The 17,598-nt window shown below is 35.2% G+C and overlaps 2 protein-coding genes across 4 annotated transcripts in view; both read left to right on the top strand.

The window, feature by feature from the left end:
• LOC118737558 (heterogeneous nuclear ribonucleoprotein A1) overlaps positions 1-8,758 on the top strand; it is a 10,524-nt gene extending 1,766 nt beyond the window's left edge. Inside the window, exons 3-5 of one of the 2 annotated variants that reach the window (XM_036468137.1) lie at positions 5,680-6,180; positions 6,641-6,724; positions 8,492-8,758. In XM_036468137.1, the coding sequence (XP_036324030.1) occupies positions 5,680-6,180; positions 6,641-6,723 (584 nt within the window). In that variant the 3' untranslated portion in view covers position 6,724; positions 8,492-8,758. Of the gene's footprint in view, positions 1-5,679; positions 6,181-6,640; positions 6,725-7,136; positions 8,309-8,491 lie in introns of those variants that run through there. The other variant, XM_036468136.1, reaches the window with a different exon arrangement.
• Positions 8,759-12,811: 4,053 nt separating this feature from the next.
• Positions 12,812-15,398, top strand: LOC118737557 (protein C12orf4 homolog). Of its 2 annotated transcripts, none has more exons than XM_036468135.1 (7): positions 12,812-13,196; positions 13,300-13,513; positions 13,583-13,754; positions 13,811-14,130; positions 14,191-14,332; positions 14,391-14,896; positions 14,949-15,398. In XM_036468135.1, exons 1-7 carry the CDS (start codon positions 12,821-12,823, stop codon positions 15,055-15,057), a joined length of 1,839 nt encoding a protein of 612 aa, XP_036324028.1. In that variant the 5' UTR covers positions 12,812-12,820; the 3' UTR covers positions 15,058-15,398. The 2 variants fall into 2 exon arrangements, with proteins under 2 accessions (XP_036324028.1, XP_036324027.1); XM_036468134.1 differs by having other exon boundaries at positions 12,814-13,196; positions 14,972-15,398.
• The last annotated feature ends 2,200 nt before the right edge of the window (positions 15,399-17,598 follow it).

Genomic DNA, 17,598 nt, shown 5'->3' with positions numbered 1-17,598 from the left:
TTGATAGCTATGGACCTCTCTATTTAGTCTGACACGTTCACTTAGGTGTTGTTGTGTATAAACTTCAATGTGTAGTAAGTCATGTTCTGTTTTACACTAATAAGCCAGTTTAAGCTGTCAAGTAAATCTTTAATTGGGGTATCATACCGTTTTCTTAATATGAAACGCATAATTTTGTTTTGCTTAATTTGTAGCCTGGATATTTGCGAATCAGCTAATGCGAATAGAATTGTAGGGCAGTAAATGAAATGCGGCTCGATAATGGATCTATAGACCAGTATTTTGTATTGCTTACTAATATGCTTGCATGATCGAAACATGAACCCTGGTGTCCCAAAATACAAATTTACAACTTATCATTCAACTACCATAATAATTGTGAATCATAAGGAATTTATTTGGAAAATTAAGAGAGTTTATGGAAGTAGATTTTATTTCTTTCACGCTTGCAGTATATTTTGCTTAGCTCCCATTGTTCTTTGCACGAAAAACTTGTGCGCTTAACCGAAAAAACACTTAAACGAATTTTCTTTACTACTTCAACGAGGAAGATATCCGAATCCCTATGAAACCAAACAATGGAGGAGCACTTACCACGTAGAAATTACTGCAAGTGAAATTTTTACTAATTATGTTTGGTTCCGAAGAATTAACGGTACTCCAAAATTGAAGTAGATTTTTTTGTTTAAAATATACTTGTTTTTATTTGAATTTAATATGAAAACTGACAGACGTATTTAATCGGGGTTATCACTTGTTCTTATATAATACACAGGATTATTTTCATGAATTTGTTGCATTAGTTTTTTAAGAAAATATAGTTCATTCAATAATATAAACTTTATGAATCAAAGTTTCACATTTTATGTAGAGTTCACAAAAATTAAAAAAAAAAAAAATCAAAATTTTCAACTTTTATTCTTATATTCTTTCTATACTATTTGAAATACAAATTAGAAAAATATATTTCCTACATGGAAAAAATTTCTTTATTTTATAAAAATATACAGTATCGGTCATATCTATAGCACGCCATTTCAAAGTGATATTGTGTGCAACTTATGTTTATTTATTTATTTTTAAGAATTTTCAATTAAAATACAGTTCTTTCTCTAACAAACCCCATACAAACACAAGTTTAACAATTTGTAGAAAACTTCAAAAAATGGCAACAAATTTTCACCTAAGTTTCAAACTTTTTTCTCGGAAGTGTTAGAATTTTTTTGAGTACACAGTTTTCTAGCCATTTCAATTTTAGTCTTATAATGTGCAAATTTCAAGTGGCTACGAATTACCGTTAAGTTTTTAGAATTTTTTTTGTCGCTTTGGCTTCCATATAATGAATAAACTCAATTTATTTGTATATGGAAGAAAACCGCAACACCTTTGGCGAAAAAAATTCTAAAAAATCAACGGTAACTTTCAGTCATTTGAAACTTGCACATTATCAGACTAAAATTACAGGGGCTAAAAACTGTGTACTCAAAAAAATTCTAACACTTCCGAGAAAAAAGTTTGAAACTTAGGTGAAAATTTGTTGCACTTTTTTGAAGTTTTCTACAAATTGTTAAACTTGGGTTTATTTGGGGTTTGTTTGAGAAAGAACTGTATTTTAATTGAAAATTCTCAAAAATAAACAAATAAACATAAGTTGCACACAATATCACTTCGAAATGGCGTGCTATAGATATGACGGATACTTTATGTATTAATACTACCAGACCCGGCGAACTTCGTCCCGGCAAAAATTAATTTTTTGTATTGAAACATTTTGGTTCAACATTTTCACCAACAGTTCACGTTAATGATTTTCAGTGAGGCATTTATCTTCTAATATTACGGTTTGGTAATTGTCAGAAGGTATATTTTTATTGCCGCCTTGTATAACCTAGCAAAAGTGTTTGTGCATACAAAGATGTGCAATAGTTTCAGTGCGTTCGAAAGAAGCCACGCCCTTTTTCAAATAGCACAAATTTTCTTTAAGAGTATGGGATTGATTTCATATATATATGTATCTTCATACCTTCATGACTGCGATTGATTTAATGCATCTTGTACATATCAAGTTCCAGTACTCTACCATGAACACTTCCGGAGATATGAAATATGAAAAGTTCTTTGTATGGGAGGTGCCACGCCCCCTTTTCCAATAACCAAAATTTTTCTCCATGTTCGAGTAGTCTACCATGAACACATCCAGAGGTATGAAAAATTCGGTTTGTGCCACGGGAGGTGGTTTACATCCGATTCTCATACCTACCAAATATATCGAGCCCTAACCGCCAAAATAACGTAAGCGACATTTTTTTCAAAATTTTATTTTTGATGCGGAAATATTCCTAGAGCATCTAGATGCATTTCTGCATCAAAAATAAAATTTCGAAAAAAATGTCGCTTACGTTATTTTGGCGGTTAGGGCTCGATATCTACATAAAAAATTTCAAAGTTCCGTAGAGTCGTTTAGGAGGAGCTCGACCACCAACACCGTGACACAAGATTTATATATATATATACGATTACATGTTAGGTTTATATTTTTTTATTTTATGGGATTCCAATTTCAAAATTGAACAAAAACGGAATATTTTACCAAAATTTTCTACTGCTTAAATACCTTTTTGAAAGCTGAATATTTCAGGTAACAGCCTACCCAAACTTCCAAAACGTCAATTGCTTTGCATACGTAAAAAGTATAATGTCCCATAACGCCGAACTACAAAATGAAGACAATGATTACTTTTCCGAAACGCATTCAAAAAGTTATCGAAACGCATCGCTAGATCAATCAGTGCACCAGAAACAAAGTTGATGCTTCTTTTTTTTTGGTTACCATTGCTGTTTTAAAAGTGGAAAATTCAGAAAAATTGTTCACTGATAAATTGAATATTTAAAATATGCAATGTATAAGGTTGCAATGTGGCGCAACTCTGCATATACAAACAGTTTAAATACCGCTGTATAACAGTTTCCAAACATTGTATAGATACGTTTTGGAAGTCAGCCATATATTTCACATAGTTATTTTCAAAAAAGTGTTTAAATTGTTTATGAATAGTTTTTGAAACAGAAAAACAACGTTTTATTTATTGTCGGTCGCTGTGGTGTAGTGGTAAGCAGTGCGCGCTTTCACACATCAGCACCTGGGTTCAAGCCCTGGTCAAAGCAACATTCCAAAAAATATAGAAAAATGTTTTTTCTTAACAGCGGTCGTCCCTCGGCAGGCAATGGCAAACCTCCGACTGTATTTCTGCCATGAAAAACAGCTTCTCATAAAAATACAATCGCCGTTCGGAGTCGGCGTAAAACTGTAGGTCCCTCCGCTTTGTGTGACAACATCAAGGCGCACGCCACAAGTCGGAGGAAAAGCTCGGCCAAACACTAACATATGTGTAAGTGCCAATCTATTATTATATTATTATTATTATTTATTAACTTGATAGTTTTTGAAACAAAATACAACGTGCTATTTATTAACTTATATGCAGTAAAAAAAAAAAAGGTAGGCTGTCACCTGAAATATTCATTTTAAAAGAGGTATGTAAACAGTAAAAATTTTTTTTTAGAAATTCAGTTTTTGTTCAACTTTGAAATTGGAATCTCATGAAATAAAAAAATTAAATAAAACTAACTGTAATATAAATATATTTTTATAAAATAAAAAAAATATTTTCCATGTAGGAAAATTTCTAATTGGAGCCCAACGAAAAGGGATATAAAAAAGAATAATAAAATAAGATCTTAAAAATTAAAAAAAGTAAATCCTTATAAAAGGATAACGAATTTAAAAAATCCTTTTAAAAGGATAAGTAATTTAAAAATATCCTTAAAAAAGGATAAAAATCCTTGACTCTTCACCGGGGGTGAATTTCGCTGATGTTTTGGGCATGTTAGATGTGCCAACAAAGAAGTCGAAAAAATTATTAAGCAATAGCAAGTCACTTACTGTGGGTACACTCAGCAAGAGTACAAGGTAATAAAAACCACATATTTCTTTTCAAAAAGGTATTTAAACAGTAGAAAATTTTGTAGAAATTCAATTTTTGTTCCTCTTTGAAATTGGATTCTCATAAAATAAAAAATAACAAGTAATTTTTAGCAAAACAAAAACCGACTTCAACTCTCATATAAAAAAAAAAATATATATATATATATATATCTCATGATCCACTGATCGGATCTTAACCAGATTAGTATGGGACCACCTCTGAGACACTACCTTTCCGATGCAAAAAGAATTATCGAAATCGGTTGACGGTTATGTGGTAACATACATAAAAAAAAAGTAAACAAAAAATATTCCGATGATAACCTCCTCCTTTTTTTGGAAGTCGGTTAAAAAAACATATAAATATATTTTTATAAAATAAAGAAAATATTTTTCACGTAGGAAATAAATTTTTCTAATTTGTATATGGAAAAATTCGCCTAAGAAATATTCTAGAAACTCTGTAAAACTCGGAGAAAAAGTTAAAAATTCTGATGATTTTTTTTTTTGTTGGAATTTTTGTGAACTTTATATAAAGTGTGAAACTTTTATTTACATTGTTTATATCTGTGTTCGTAGCTTATGTCGAAAGGCTGGCTTTAGTATAAATCGGCATTCGCAGCATACGATTGCGAATGACTCACTGGCGCTGAGCCGTTGAAGAACTTTTGGCAAATAAACGTGCAAGTAGTAGTTCCGATACTAGCAAGTCAATATTCTTATTAAGTCTCATCAAAAAATTCCTTGTCGTTTAAAGAATAAAGGGAATGCCGCATTATACTAAAGCCAACCTTTCGACATAAGCTACTTTTCCATATGAACACAGATATTATAGTATGGACTATATTTTCGTAAATGAATAAGGCAAAAAATTGTCATACAAATAATTGTGAATATCATATCTATTACAACAAGGTGTACACTTCCATTTGTCGCCTAGTGTATGTGCTACGTTCACAGCTAATCAGTGTTGGGATTTTCGTATATTTTACGAAATTATTAAATTTGATACAAAAAATAATTTTTCACTTAAATGGTTTTGGGAAACTGGTTATTAGTCAAATAAACATAAAAATGTGGTATCTTGAAATGTTAGGTTTGTAAATCTGCTGAAATTATTAAATTACGGCTCTATACGATTCTATAACTGTATATTTCAAAAAATTAGATTTACACCCCTATTGCGAGTGTCGACTAGTAGTAGATAAACGACTCTTATTCGATATTCGTTTGTAGAAGGATGAGCGGCTACGAACCGAGTACGAAAACAAACGGAACGTATCCACTACCCATTGCCACAACAAGTACGAAAAGTTTTTGTTCCTTTTATTATAATGTTGTCGAGCACTAACAATACACGATACGAGCACAAACCAAACGAATCGTTTGTTATTTTTTTCACTTGTAGTCGTTTATCTACTACTAGTCGCCACTCGCAATAGGGGTGTTAAATGTTTTATTACTTAGCATTTAACACAGTTCTCTGACAACTGGCTGTACTTTCAATGTCGGTTAGTTGATAAAATAAAACTGTGAGATAAATTATAGCGTCGGCTTACGCTATGTTATGCGAATGTAATTATCCAAATTTTGTGTAACACGCAGCCTCGTTACAAATTTAAAATTTATTTATCTAAATACCTGAAAACAATTGTTTACAATTTAATTGATGAACTTCTACGTACCATTTTCAGTGCAAAAAACTCATACTATTAAAGGAAAAGCACTTGACGTAAAGAAGGCCTTGCCTAAACAGGACATGAACCGTCAACAAGGTGGTGGCGGCGGCGGCGGTGGTGGTCGTGGAGGCAACATGGGTCGCGGGGGTAATATGGGTGGTGGAATGATGGGAAATCAAAACAACTGGGGTGGCAACAACAGGGGCAATGATAACTGGGGTGGAAACAATGGTTTTGGCGGAGGATTTAATAACGGTGGTGGTGGTGGAGGTGGTTGGAACGGCAACAATAATGTAGGTCCATGGGATAACGGCAACAACGGAGATAACTGGAATAGTGGTCCTGGAAATTTCGGCGGCCCTGGTAATAATGGACCGGCTAACAGTGGCAACTGGGGAAATGATTTCGGAGGTGGCTATCAGCAAAGCTACGGTGGTGGTCCCCAACGCGGCAATTTTGGCGGCAATAATCGCATGCAACCCTACAATCAAGGAGGAAACTTCGGTAACAAAATGGGTAGGTACACATAATTTTCCAAAAAAGATTTATTCACAGTCCCAGCTCCGTATAAACCAATTTAATAGTTTCATACGGCGTTACGAGGCTGTAAGAAAAAACATTGCAAATATAATATCTTGGTTTACTTATGTCCCTTGGGTATCATAAGTTGATAAAAATGTATTTGCCACAAAATGAATAGACATGAAATCAATTGTTGTCAAAACAAAATGCTACTTTCGATTCGCCAACTTATTAGCGACTTGGGTATAGAATATTGATTGACAGTCGGGTCTACGTAACCGGAACTATCTAGTCTTATATCTGGGCAGGGACCAGCAACACTCCCCAAAAACTCTAGGGAATTTTTATGCTGTTACAACAACAACCTTAAGAAAAACATAAGTGGCGAATCGAAAGCAGCTCAAAGTTGATTAAGACAGCACTAAATGCCTGTTGTCTTCCTATTCTATTTTAGGTAATCAAGGTAACTTTGGTAATCAGGGTAACTTTGGTGGCCCAAATGCCGTTGGTGGTGGTGGCGGCAACAGGAGATATTGAGGTGAGTTTATAAAAGAAAAAAAAAAATGAACGGTACATTTGTTAGATATATATTTTTTTTGCATAACAATTTTACTAACACACTTTTGTTCCGACCTAATGTATAGGTTTTAAGTTCTTATGATTTGTAGAGGTTCATTGTATTTTCGGCAACTTAGTATTTTTTTGACATCCGAAATCTCATAAAGGTCACATTACATTTCAATTGTGATAGATTTGTATTAAATTATTTTCTTTGATAAAGATGTAGATTATCCCTATTTATAATTTAATTTCTTAATTGGCTAGTGCGGATGAGTGGTATAATTAAAAATATTTTATTTCACTAATATAATGATATTTTATAGAACTTAAAAGATTCAAAATTACTTTTGAAAGTCAATAAATGATTTCTTATTTACAAACATTTATAGGTCGTAAAATTGAGCCAGGTCACATTCGTACTCAGATTCAAGCAAGCAATCCAAAAGTTACAGATATAAAACTTAATCAGCCACGAAAGCAGCAGAATTAACAGTTTCAGTTCAAAAAAGTAAAAGTCAGAAAATTTAAAGCAGAAAGTGAAGAGATACCCAGGAACTATTTGAAGCGCAGGTGGTCAAGAGGAAGAGAGGGACGTGACGATGATGATAATATAAGCAGCAGTTACAATATAAATACTTATCCACAGATACTAAGAAGTTTAATCATGTGTAGGCATTTTACCACGTCAGAAAATCAGTACCTATCGTACATAGTTTTAAAGGTGAACATTTTAAAAGAGGACTGCAAGAAAGACGAGTATTAAATATGTATAAAAAAAAAGATAAAAACAACCTTCACACAAATTTGATAAAAACATAATTCGAATCAGTATGAATATATCGTAGAAAGTTAAAACCTCGTAAGAGGAATAATGCAACTCTAAAATCAAATATCACTTTCCTGGATAAATCTAGCAAGGAGTATTTTGAAAAACAAAAGCAGCTTGAGCATACATAATTTCTAAAATGTATCGCTCTAACGCCGCAATGATTTTGAGAAGATTTATTTATTGAACTAAATCCTTGGGAACAAGCACATATTGAGCAGCCAGATTTTTCCACATTTCACATTATAGCAAGTGGTATATTGTTCTAGATTTTTTTAAATAATAATTCAGATAAGTTCTTAGACTAAGTTTTAGTTGTATTGTATTTATTGTCAAACATTTGTCAATGCTGTAAGGTTTGACGTCAGAATGTGGAAGGAATATTGACTTTCGGATGAACCAGTTAAAAAAATAGATTATGTGAAGAATAGCGATCAAAAAATATCAATGATTGGTAGGATGTTGGAATTTGGTTTCTGAATATTAAATTAGTTAATTTTATCCATTAAAAAATTACCTGATACTTGATAATCTATGTCTAAAAACTTCGATTAAGTTCTCACTGAAATAATTTTTTTACTAAAGAATACAATCTTATAATTGTAAACTTACCATATACTTAAAAATACACATATACATACTTTACACCATGACTAAATAATACACCTTTAAAGTAGATGTGAGATGCAGATGAGTAAACCGAATAAATTGGTTTAGGAAACATTGTGGCAGTTACATTTAAGTTTGTTCGAGCTTACCATTTTGTAGAGAGGATGCTTATTTTGCAATTGTGAGTTAGATGAAAAGGACAAGCCTTGTCAAGACCTGTTTAGGTTTATTAAAAAGACGATCTTCTTTTTAAATACTTAATCACTTACATGTTTCCAGCAAAGTAATTTAACACATCTTTGTTGCAAGATCGCTGCCCAGAGCTGTGAGTGCGTATTCGCAGTTGCTTCTGCCTGAAAAAAACTATAAATTGGAATGTCGGATGTGGATGATACCGAAATGGCCAACATGTAGTGAATCGCTTACGTATGGTAAGTTTTTCCAATTTATTGCAGGTCACGATCGACTCGCTGTTGGTAAATGGCCTCTGCGCTTGCTTTGATTTGTACGTTCATACATAAATATTTTATACTTTGACAACTATTTTTATTTCTTTAAATAAATTTTAAAAGAAAATAATTCGTTTTACTCGAGGTCAAATGGATGGGAGGTTGCATGATGAAAACATTACATTAGGCCGGTTCTGCAATTCACTTCCCAGTGACTTCAACCATTGCCAATTTGAATTCAAAGTGGACTTGACTCAAATTTACTCGGAAGTGAATTGCTGAACCTGCCGGACTTTCACTGAAATTGTGTGTGGAGATTATAAAACACATATTTCGGATTATAACATACTCTTTGTCCCATTCAGCTTATACTGCCTGGCGTATCACGCAATTTTTCTTCGTATCGTTTTCTATCTGTACGGATACGATTCGAGCCCTCACATCAATCGCTGAAAATACCATTCCTGCAACTTGAATCGGTCAAAAATTGTGTTCCTCCCTAAAAAACAAGCAAAAACCACTGTATTTCTCAAGCAAAAAATTATGTGTTATTTTGTTTGAAAGTTGTATTGAAATTGTCTGTTATGCCCACTTTAACTTTAAAGATATAAACATTTTATATTTTATCCAGTAAACACGCGTAATTTCACCTCGAGATCAGTAATTGGTACAAATTTTAATTCTTTTGTACAAACTGTCGCAAAAGGACACAGACCTAATGTGAAAACAGCTGATTCGAATATCGGTTTTGCTGGTTTTCGAAAAATCTAAATCCGATAGAATTTCGCGACACGAAATGAAACAGATATCGGTTTCATTTCCGATAAAAATCAATTGCGAAATAGATTCTGCGCCATAGATGATAGGGCCTCCGCACACTGGACTGTTCAGTTTGCCTGAAACCGGTTTTGTGTGGATAAGAGGGGGAAGAGAGTTCGAGTTTACCTCGCTCATTTCAGTCCGCGAAAATCGCGGATTCACGGTGGACTGACACGCACACATAGACAACAAGTTGTCTATTTCGTTTTGTTTGCATGTGCCACATGCACTTGCACAATCATGCGTAGTTCATGTATACAAAACTGAAACCTGTTTTCGGCCGACTGCCCAGTTCAGTGTGCTCAGTCCGACTGAGCTGAGCTCGAATCGTAACATCCGTTCACGGATCAAAAAGGATACGAAAGAAAATTACGTGATACGTCAGGCAGTATAAGCTGAATGGGACAAAGAGTACGTTCACGTATGCCATAATCTGAAAAATGTGTTTTTACGTGACGAGTAATACAATAACGTATGTTACGATTCGAGCGCAGGCTAGTGTGTTCAGGCCCAATAAAATCGGCTGCGGTATAGGTTTTAAACTATCGATAATGAACTATTACTATCGATAGTTTAAGCTTTCTTGAGAAAAACTATCACTACTCATCTATAGTCGATGTTCAGACAGGAAACTTCTGTTGCGGCAACTCGAAGCTTGTTGGGGGGAGAGCGACGAGGAAAGAGGACGGGAAACACGCATTGAGCTGTCGTTCGTCTGAGTTATAATGCACGGGCCGAATCGTAACAAAACGCGGCAGATTCGTAAGGATCTATTGATTTTAGATGCTTCCATTTTACATTGCGTTCAAGTGCATTATAATCGTTTGAATTCATTGCCCATACAATAGATAATTAAGTGACAGTTCACTCCACTCCGTTACTTCCATTATAATCCAAGCATAATTCAAATTGGATATTTCACAGCTGACAACAACAATTGCGTACAAAAGAGTTGCTGTGTGTGAATGCAAAGGGCAACACCCATGGGCTTAGCCAGGGTATCAGAATCCTCTCCCCTCCCCTGTAGCTTCCAAATTTTTTCCAATATATTCAAAAATAGTACTAGGAAATTCTAGCTTAATATTTTCGGCTCGCCCCGAGCTTTCAAGTTTTTTCATATGTACATACATATATTTATGGATTTAAGAGATGATATTTTGGTGTTGCAACGATGTATAAATTGTTAGTTTATCTTACAAAATATTACAGGCAAGGCACATTAAACAGGTAGTATCAGTAGAGCAAAAACAACATTTGCGTGTATTTTGTTGTTGCTTCTGGTATCGAAAGTGTCAAAAACTGTTCTGAATTTTTTCTTCTAAATCAAAGCGTGCCATGTGAAATACAAAAAATTATAAAAAATAAAAAATTGAAATTGGAAAAAATAAAAATTGATGCAACTTTCTTTCCTAGTAAATTTGTTTGCTTCTCGAAGCATTGATCCATCCTTTGCAAGGCCCAGTAATCAGCGGTTGTGCTGCTGAGTTGGGCGAACGTTCCAAAAGCTGCTATTCAATCGCTTGTTTTGAATGGAAAAAGGTTTCACATGCAAATGGATTTTAACAATTCAGAATTTTTGTGAGAAAAAATTAAAAATATTTGACATTTTCGAGACCAAATAATTTGAAAATAAATCAAATCAGCTGCTCTACTGATACTACCTGTTCAATGTACCTTGATTACAGGGTATACGGAAAATTTAATATTTTTTTTTAAATTTAATAGTTTGAACTTAGTTTTACGATATTGCAAAACGAGTGTGAAAATGTATCGATTTTTCTTTACGATATCTTGGAAAAATTGAATTTTTATTAAATAATGCCAAGTTTGATCATCCGTTTATGTAATTTTTACTTTCATTTCATGTTTATGCAAAAGAATAAGGTATACGTTTCTTGTTAATTGTGTGAAATAGCCAGAACTACCTCAATGATGTGAAGTCGATGTTTATCGAAAGCATGCTGTGAAACATACAAACACACATAATACAATAAAAAAGTAGTTTCATTCTACTATTTTTTGATTATAAAGCAGATTTTTGACATTTCTCCAGATGTAAACATTAAGCATAGCTTTGCCACATTGAAATTTTTTGATGGGGGAAATTTTCTTTTAAATATTTGGGAGTAAAATTTACATACAAACAATAGTAAGTTGATGTGTTCGATAATCAAATTTGAAAGTTTTTCTCAAGCGTTTAAAAGATCCTTTGAATAATATCGATGTGCAGAGATGAAGAAATAAAATAAAATCTAGTTTTGAAACATTTATTATTAAAATCTGTTTTTCATTTTATTTTAAACAAAATAAATAAATTTACATAACAAAACTCTTTTTTTTTTAAATAGTCCGAAGAAGATGTATTGTTATACCATGTTCTGACCGACAACGAAAACACTTTGAAAACGAGTTTTGGAATTGTGGGCTGAAGGCTGTTCACACAGGCTGTTAGTGTTTACGTTGACATTTCTTACATCCTCTGATTGCAGTTTTGCTACACAAAAACAAAACCAAAATACTTTCCGCACATTTTCTTGTCATTAGCAACCTCTTACTTTCATTCTTATTTTAGTTTGGTCAGCCAATTAATAATAAATACGAAATAGCGTATTAAAGATGAGAAAATACGACTTCCACTTCGATAAATAATCGAAAAAAACTAGTGAAGACACCGATTGGAATGAGTGGAATGTGAGTTTTCAAGTAGTTTTCAGCGAAAACTGGTTTTCCTTTGACAGATTTTACATGGACGAAAACACAAGTTTTAAGTCAAAACCAGTTTTAGCAACGAAAACATGTTTTCGATGTCGGTCAGAACACGGTATTACTGTCGGCCATTGTTATTTCTGTTTGTTTGTGAAAAGTGGTAAAACGAGGGAACGGATTTATAAACGCGTTTTACTTAATTAATTGATGAATATATATATATTAAAAGTATAAAATACGCACGTGAACATTGAAGATATTGTATATCAACCAAAATACAATTGATAAGTGGCATTTTGTACAAAAATTTGGGGGTGGTAGTGAAGATTATTTAACAACAAATTGGTTAAATACTATTAGCAACTACTTTGTGAGAGTGACATATTCATGTAGAGAAAGCCTCCCCCAACATCTTGACCAAGTTTCATGATAAAATTCCAATACTTTCGCTGAAATCTCGATTGGTTCCGTTTAGGAAATTTTTATAAATAATAAGTTAGTATTAAAAACTTAAAAAAAAGACTTACGTTGAAAAAAATTACCAAATTACCAAACTCGTTCTAAAAAGAAAAAAATTACCAGTTTTGATAAAAAAGTCAAAGCGGCAACGCTGAATACGAACGGAGTGAGTGAACGATGGCGATGTTTTTCACTTTTCTAGTTCATGTACCGACGATGTATTGTCCAGCAAAACATCAATGTAAACATCGATATTTTTGGACGAAGCATTGATGTTTTGAAAATTTGCTGCGTCGTCTGCATTCCTAATTGGGGGTGGCAAATTAAATACGTATTTTGTTTTCTGTTGAAAATTTGCTGCATTTGCAAGAGTTATGAGTATTTTGTGCCGCCCAAAGTTACAATGGATAGGAATATAAAGAAATTTGTATATAAATATCAAAATCATGAAGGCAAGGCCTGTGAAGAAAGCATTGATATTGGGTTTCCTTTCGAATCTGATGAGGAATGCCTTGATGAGTTAGTTACTAGATTACTAAATAGCATGGATCCTATGCAGCGGTATTTGGATCGGAATATATGTATGAATTAAAATATTGCTTATGTATACATATACATATATGTATTTATTTATTTCGTTACACAATTTACAAGCCATGGTTTTTATTTCGTAATTTTACTTAGCACTTAAATCGGATTTACGTGAGTTCATACAAGAAGAAAACCAAAACTTTCTGGATCAATTTGCGGAGGGACTACTGGAACAGGTTCGCAATGATGAACTCGATCTAGAAGCTGTCATTCGAAAAACTGAGCGCAGCTATAAAGAGGAGATAATACAATTTGCCGATCGCATTGGGCCCAGTGATGAGGACATATTTGCGCAGAGTTTCCATCGGTAGGATTATTAATATGCATAGAGTTTCAAATACTTCGTCCTATAATAGACTTTCAAAATCATACATAGATTGGTACATTCATCTTCATTAGAGGATATATTAAAACGCGAAAGAACATACGCAAAAGTTATTTCAGATATAAATAAGCAAATGGATAGGGAAGTAGAGACTTTAAATTCTAGGCAGCAACAAGAAATGGACTCGAAAATTAAGCAATTGGATATCACAACTACTTCGGAAGTAAACAGTAAAATAAATCCTATCGTATGTATATGTATAATAGTTTATGGTTTTAGGATATCAATAACCTCTTAGCACAACAATATAGTACTCAAAATTATATACGACAACGTTCCGAATCGGAGTTGCAGGCCAAGCGTGGACATCAACGCAACGAATACCGTGATTGGATTACCAGTCAAGTAGGTAAAATATTTGAAACCTCTCCGATTGCTACACCCCTCGGAAATCGTTCATCTATGTTTATATCACAACAACCATCGATGGAGGAAAGTTTTACAATACACTTGGGTTCACAGCTTAAACATATGCACAATATACGAATACTCAGTGCGGATGTCACGGATCTTTGCAGTCCACTGCACGTGGATGAGAGGTACAGAAAATTCTAGCAATAAGATTAGTTGCAGGTGTATATTAAAACTAAAAATTCCAGTTTAAATGGATTAAATATGGCATTGGGTCTATATTCAAGTTCTCTGTGTGGTGTAGTCGTTCTTACTCCGTCTATTCAAGCTCGACCTAATAAAAATATAATAAAAAATGCCAACATGTCAACCGAATTTCACTTCGACCAGGTATTATTAAGCGCTAAGGCAAATCTCATTTAAGTAATCTTGTTGTAAATCTTTACAGATAGATGATCAACTAGAGAAGATAGAAAAACACATACATACACTTAACGTTACCGATTCCAAAACGCCCAGCATGCACAGCAGTAGTAGTGCAGGCAATGGAAGTGATAATTTATCACCTAATAACGGTGGTGGCAACAGTGGTGCTGGTAGCGCTGGCAGCTCCCCTACTAAAATTGCCTCTACCAAACTAAAGACTGGCGACTTTTTTATTACTAAACACTCGAATCTTTCACAATCTCATGTTATTTTTCATTTAATTTCGGATGAGCCCATTAATAGTCCAAGTGAGATAAACTCTCGCCATCCGGTAATACTAGGATTGCGTAACATTTTAAAGACAGCCAGCCGACATGATGTTACTACACTTACAATACCAGCATTGCTACGCCATGAAATGTCTGAGGACATGACGGTGCAATGGTGTATGCGACGTGCAGAGTTGGTATTTAAGTGTGCTAAGGGATTTATGATTGAGTCGGCGTCGTGGGGTGGTGCGGAATTAAGGTAATAATAAATCTGATTAAAACCACAAATTTTAACTTTATAACTGATATAGTAAATATTGGCACCTTTTTATAGCACTCTACAGTTACTCCTACCACATGATATCTCTGAAGAACTATTTAATACATTGGCAGGTATGGTACCGAATGTATTCCGTGTAGCCAATCCGAAAATTCTTGTTGATAGTAATAAGTGAAAGAGGACAGCAAGAAAATGTGATGATTTTTTCTTAATAAGTATACTATCACTTAAAATAAGGCTCAAAGTAATAAATATGATGCAAAGTAAGTCGCGTATGGCATAGTAAGACATATCTATTCGCAACTAAATATTCCATGTATTCGTAATATGTATGTATTATGTATGTATTATATCGCACGTTTAATAATATAGAGATGTAACTCAAAATTTACATTTTTGGAGACATCATTAGTTATGTTTTGTTAGATTATCCAGCTCAGTATCACTATTAAAAAATCGCCACGGATAGATCAACGCGAAATTTAATTATCTTTTATTTAAAAAGGGAAATTTGAAATCGGTTCATATTTGGGCTCTCAAAATTCATTTGTCGACAACAACCTTTTTTGCCCCACTGTGCGACGGAAAATCGGTCGGCGCCAAGGTACATTGAACAGGTAGTATCAGTAGAGCAACTGATTTGATTTATTTTCAAATTATTTGGTCTCGAAAATGTCAAATATTTGTTATTTTTTTCTCACAAAAATTCTGAATTGTTAAAATCCATTTGCATGTGAAACCTTTTTCCATACAAAACAAGCGATTGAATAGCAGCTTTTGGAACGTTCGCCCAACTCAGCAGCACAACCGCTGATTACTGGGCCTTGCAAAGGATGGATCAATGCTTCGAGAAGCAAACAAATTTACTGTTCACAACCTGGACGAAGGAGGTCAGGCTACCGCTGGGGATTCACGTCGATGACACACCAATTCCGACGGTGAATAACCCCAAAATACTCGGAGTAACATTCGACAGCCTGCTCTCCTTCTCTGCGCACTCAACCGCTATTGTCAATAAAGTACAGAGCCGCAACAAGGTCCTCAAGTCGCTAGCCGGCAGTACTTGGGGCAAAGACAAAGAAACGTTGCTGGCAACATACAAGGCAATAGGCCGGCCGGTTTTGAACTACGCAGCGCCAGTGTGGTCGCCAGGGACTAGTAGGACGCAGTGGACGAAGCTACAGACGGTACAAAATACGGCACTTAGGACAGCGACGGGATGCCTCCTGATGTCGCCAGAACACCACTTGCACGGCGAGGCGCAAATGCTCCCAGTTAAGGAGCACAACATAATGCTCTGCAAGCAGTTCCTGATCGGGAGCCACAGAAGTGGCCACCCAAACAGACAGCTGCTTGCAGAGGAGCCCTCGCCTAGGCACGTCAGGAGGCATCTATATGAACTGACGGACGAAGTCCAGAGGTTCATTAAGCAACCTCTGGACCCGACAGCGTACAGACAGGCCCTGAACGGCATTCACAGGGACTCAGTCTCGAGTTATGTAGACTCTAGACCTGTGAATGCCGTTCTAGGCATACCATCCCCGGACATTGACGAGACAGAGCTTCATCTGCCTCGGGAGACACGCACTACACTCGCTCAACTTAGCTCCGGCTACTGCAGCAGGGTAAACTCCTACTTGAGTAGGCTGAATGAGGATGTGCCGAACGAATGTCCGGCATGCGGAGAGACCCCACATGACTCGAACCATCTCTTCGCATGCCCGGAAAACCCGACAACCCTAACGGCCTTGTCCCTGTGGACAGATCCCACAGAAGCTGCACGCTTCCTAGGGTTGCCGTTAGTGGAACTTGACGACAACGACTGAGATACCAACCGATCTGGGCGGGATTGTTGTAGCCGCTACAACAACAACAACAACTAGGAAAGAAAGTTGCATCAATTTTTATTTTTTCCAATTTCAATTTTTTATTTTTTATAATTTTTTGTATTTCACATGGCACGCTTTGATTTAGAAGAAAAAATTCAGAACAGTTTTTGACACTTTCGATACCAGAAGCAACAACAAAATACACGCAAATGTTGTTTTTGCTCTACTGATACTACCTGTTTAATGTGCCTTGGTCGGCGCTAAGTGAACAGCTGAACCGTTGCTACAGTGAAATCCGTCAGAGTAAACACAATTGCGGCGCACGACGGCTTCCGTCAGTTTTCATTTTGATTTGAAAATTATCATCAATTTTAAGTCAGCCTTATCATGAGTTTCATTTTCCCCGAACCGGTTCGCTTTTCACTCTTGGTTTCCATGGTTTTACTATGGGCGGATGACAAATTTTCGGGTGAATTTTTTTCGGGCGAAACTCAGGATATGACAGAATATTTTTCTGGTACGCGCGTGTTTGTAGATTTGCTGGCAATAAAAATGGATGAAAACATTGGAAAACTTAGCCATTCCATATGTCTTTGTGAGTTTTAATTTTGACAGCGGTTAACCGTCGACCGCTTTACCGTCGTCCGCTGCAATTGTGGGTAGTGCTTTATTCTGCTGCTGGAAGCGTTCTTGCCGTCTATACAACATGATCGATTTGGTTTCTCGCACAGCATACTACCATGTTTCGGGCCCCGGCGAAGTCGAACAGCCTCAGCCCGTTGTCGCACGTTTCGTCGTGAAGGCCGAATTTTCCGACGGTGGTTCCAAAGATCCCTAATCCTAATCCTAATT

Source organism: Rhagoletis pomonella, unplaced genomic scaffold (genome assembly GCF_013731165.1).
Source record: "Rhagoletis pomonella isolate Grant_MI unplaced genomic scaffold, Rhpom_1.0 Rhpom_scaffold_00004, whole genome shotgun sequence".
In the NCBI taxonomy this organism is placed as follows: domain Eukaryota; kingdom Metazoa; phylum Arthropoda; class Insecta; order Diptera; family Tephritidae; genus Rhagoletis; species Rhagoletis pomonella.
Note: the sequence above shows the minus strand (reverse complement) of the source record. Positions and strands in the feature narration are given on the sequence as shown.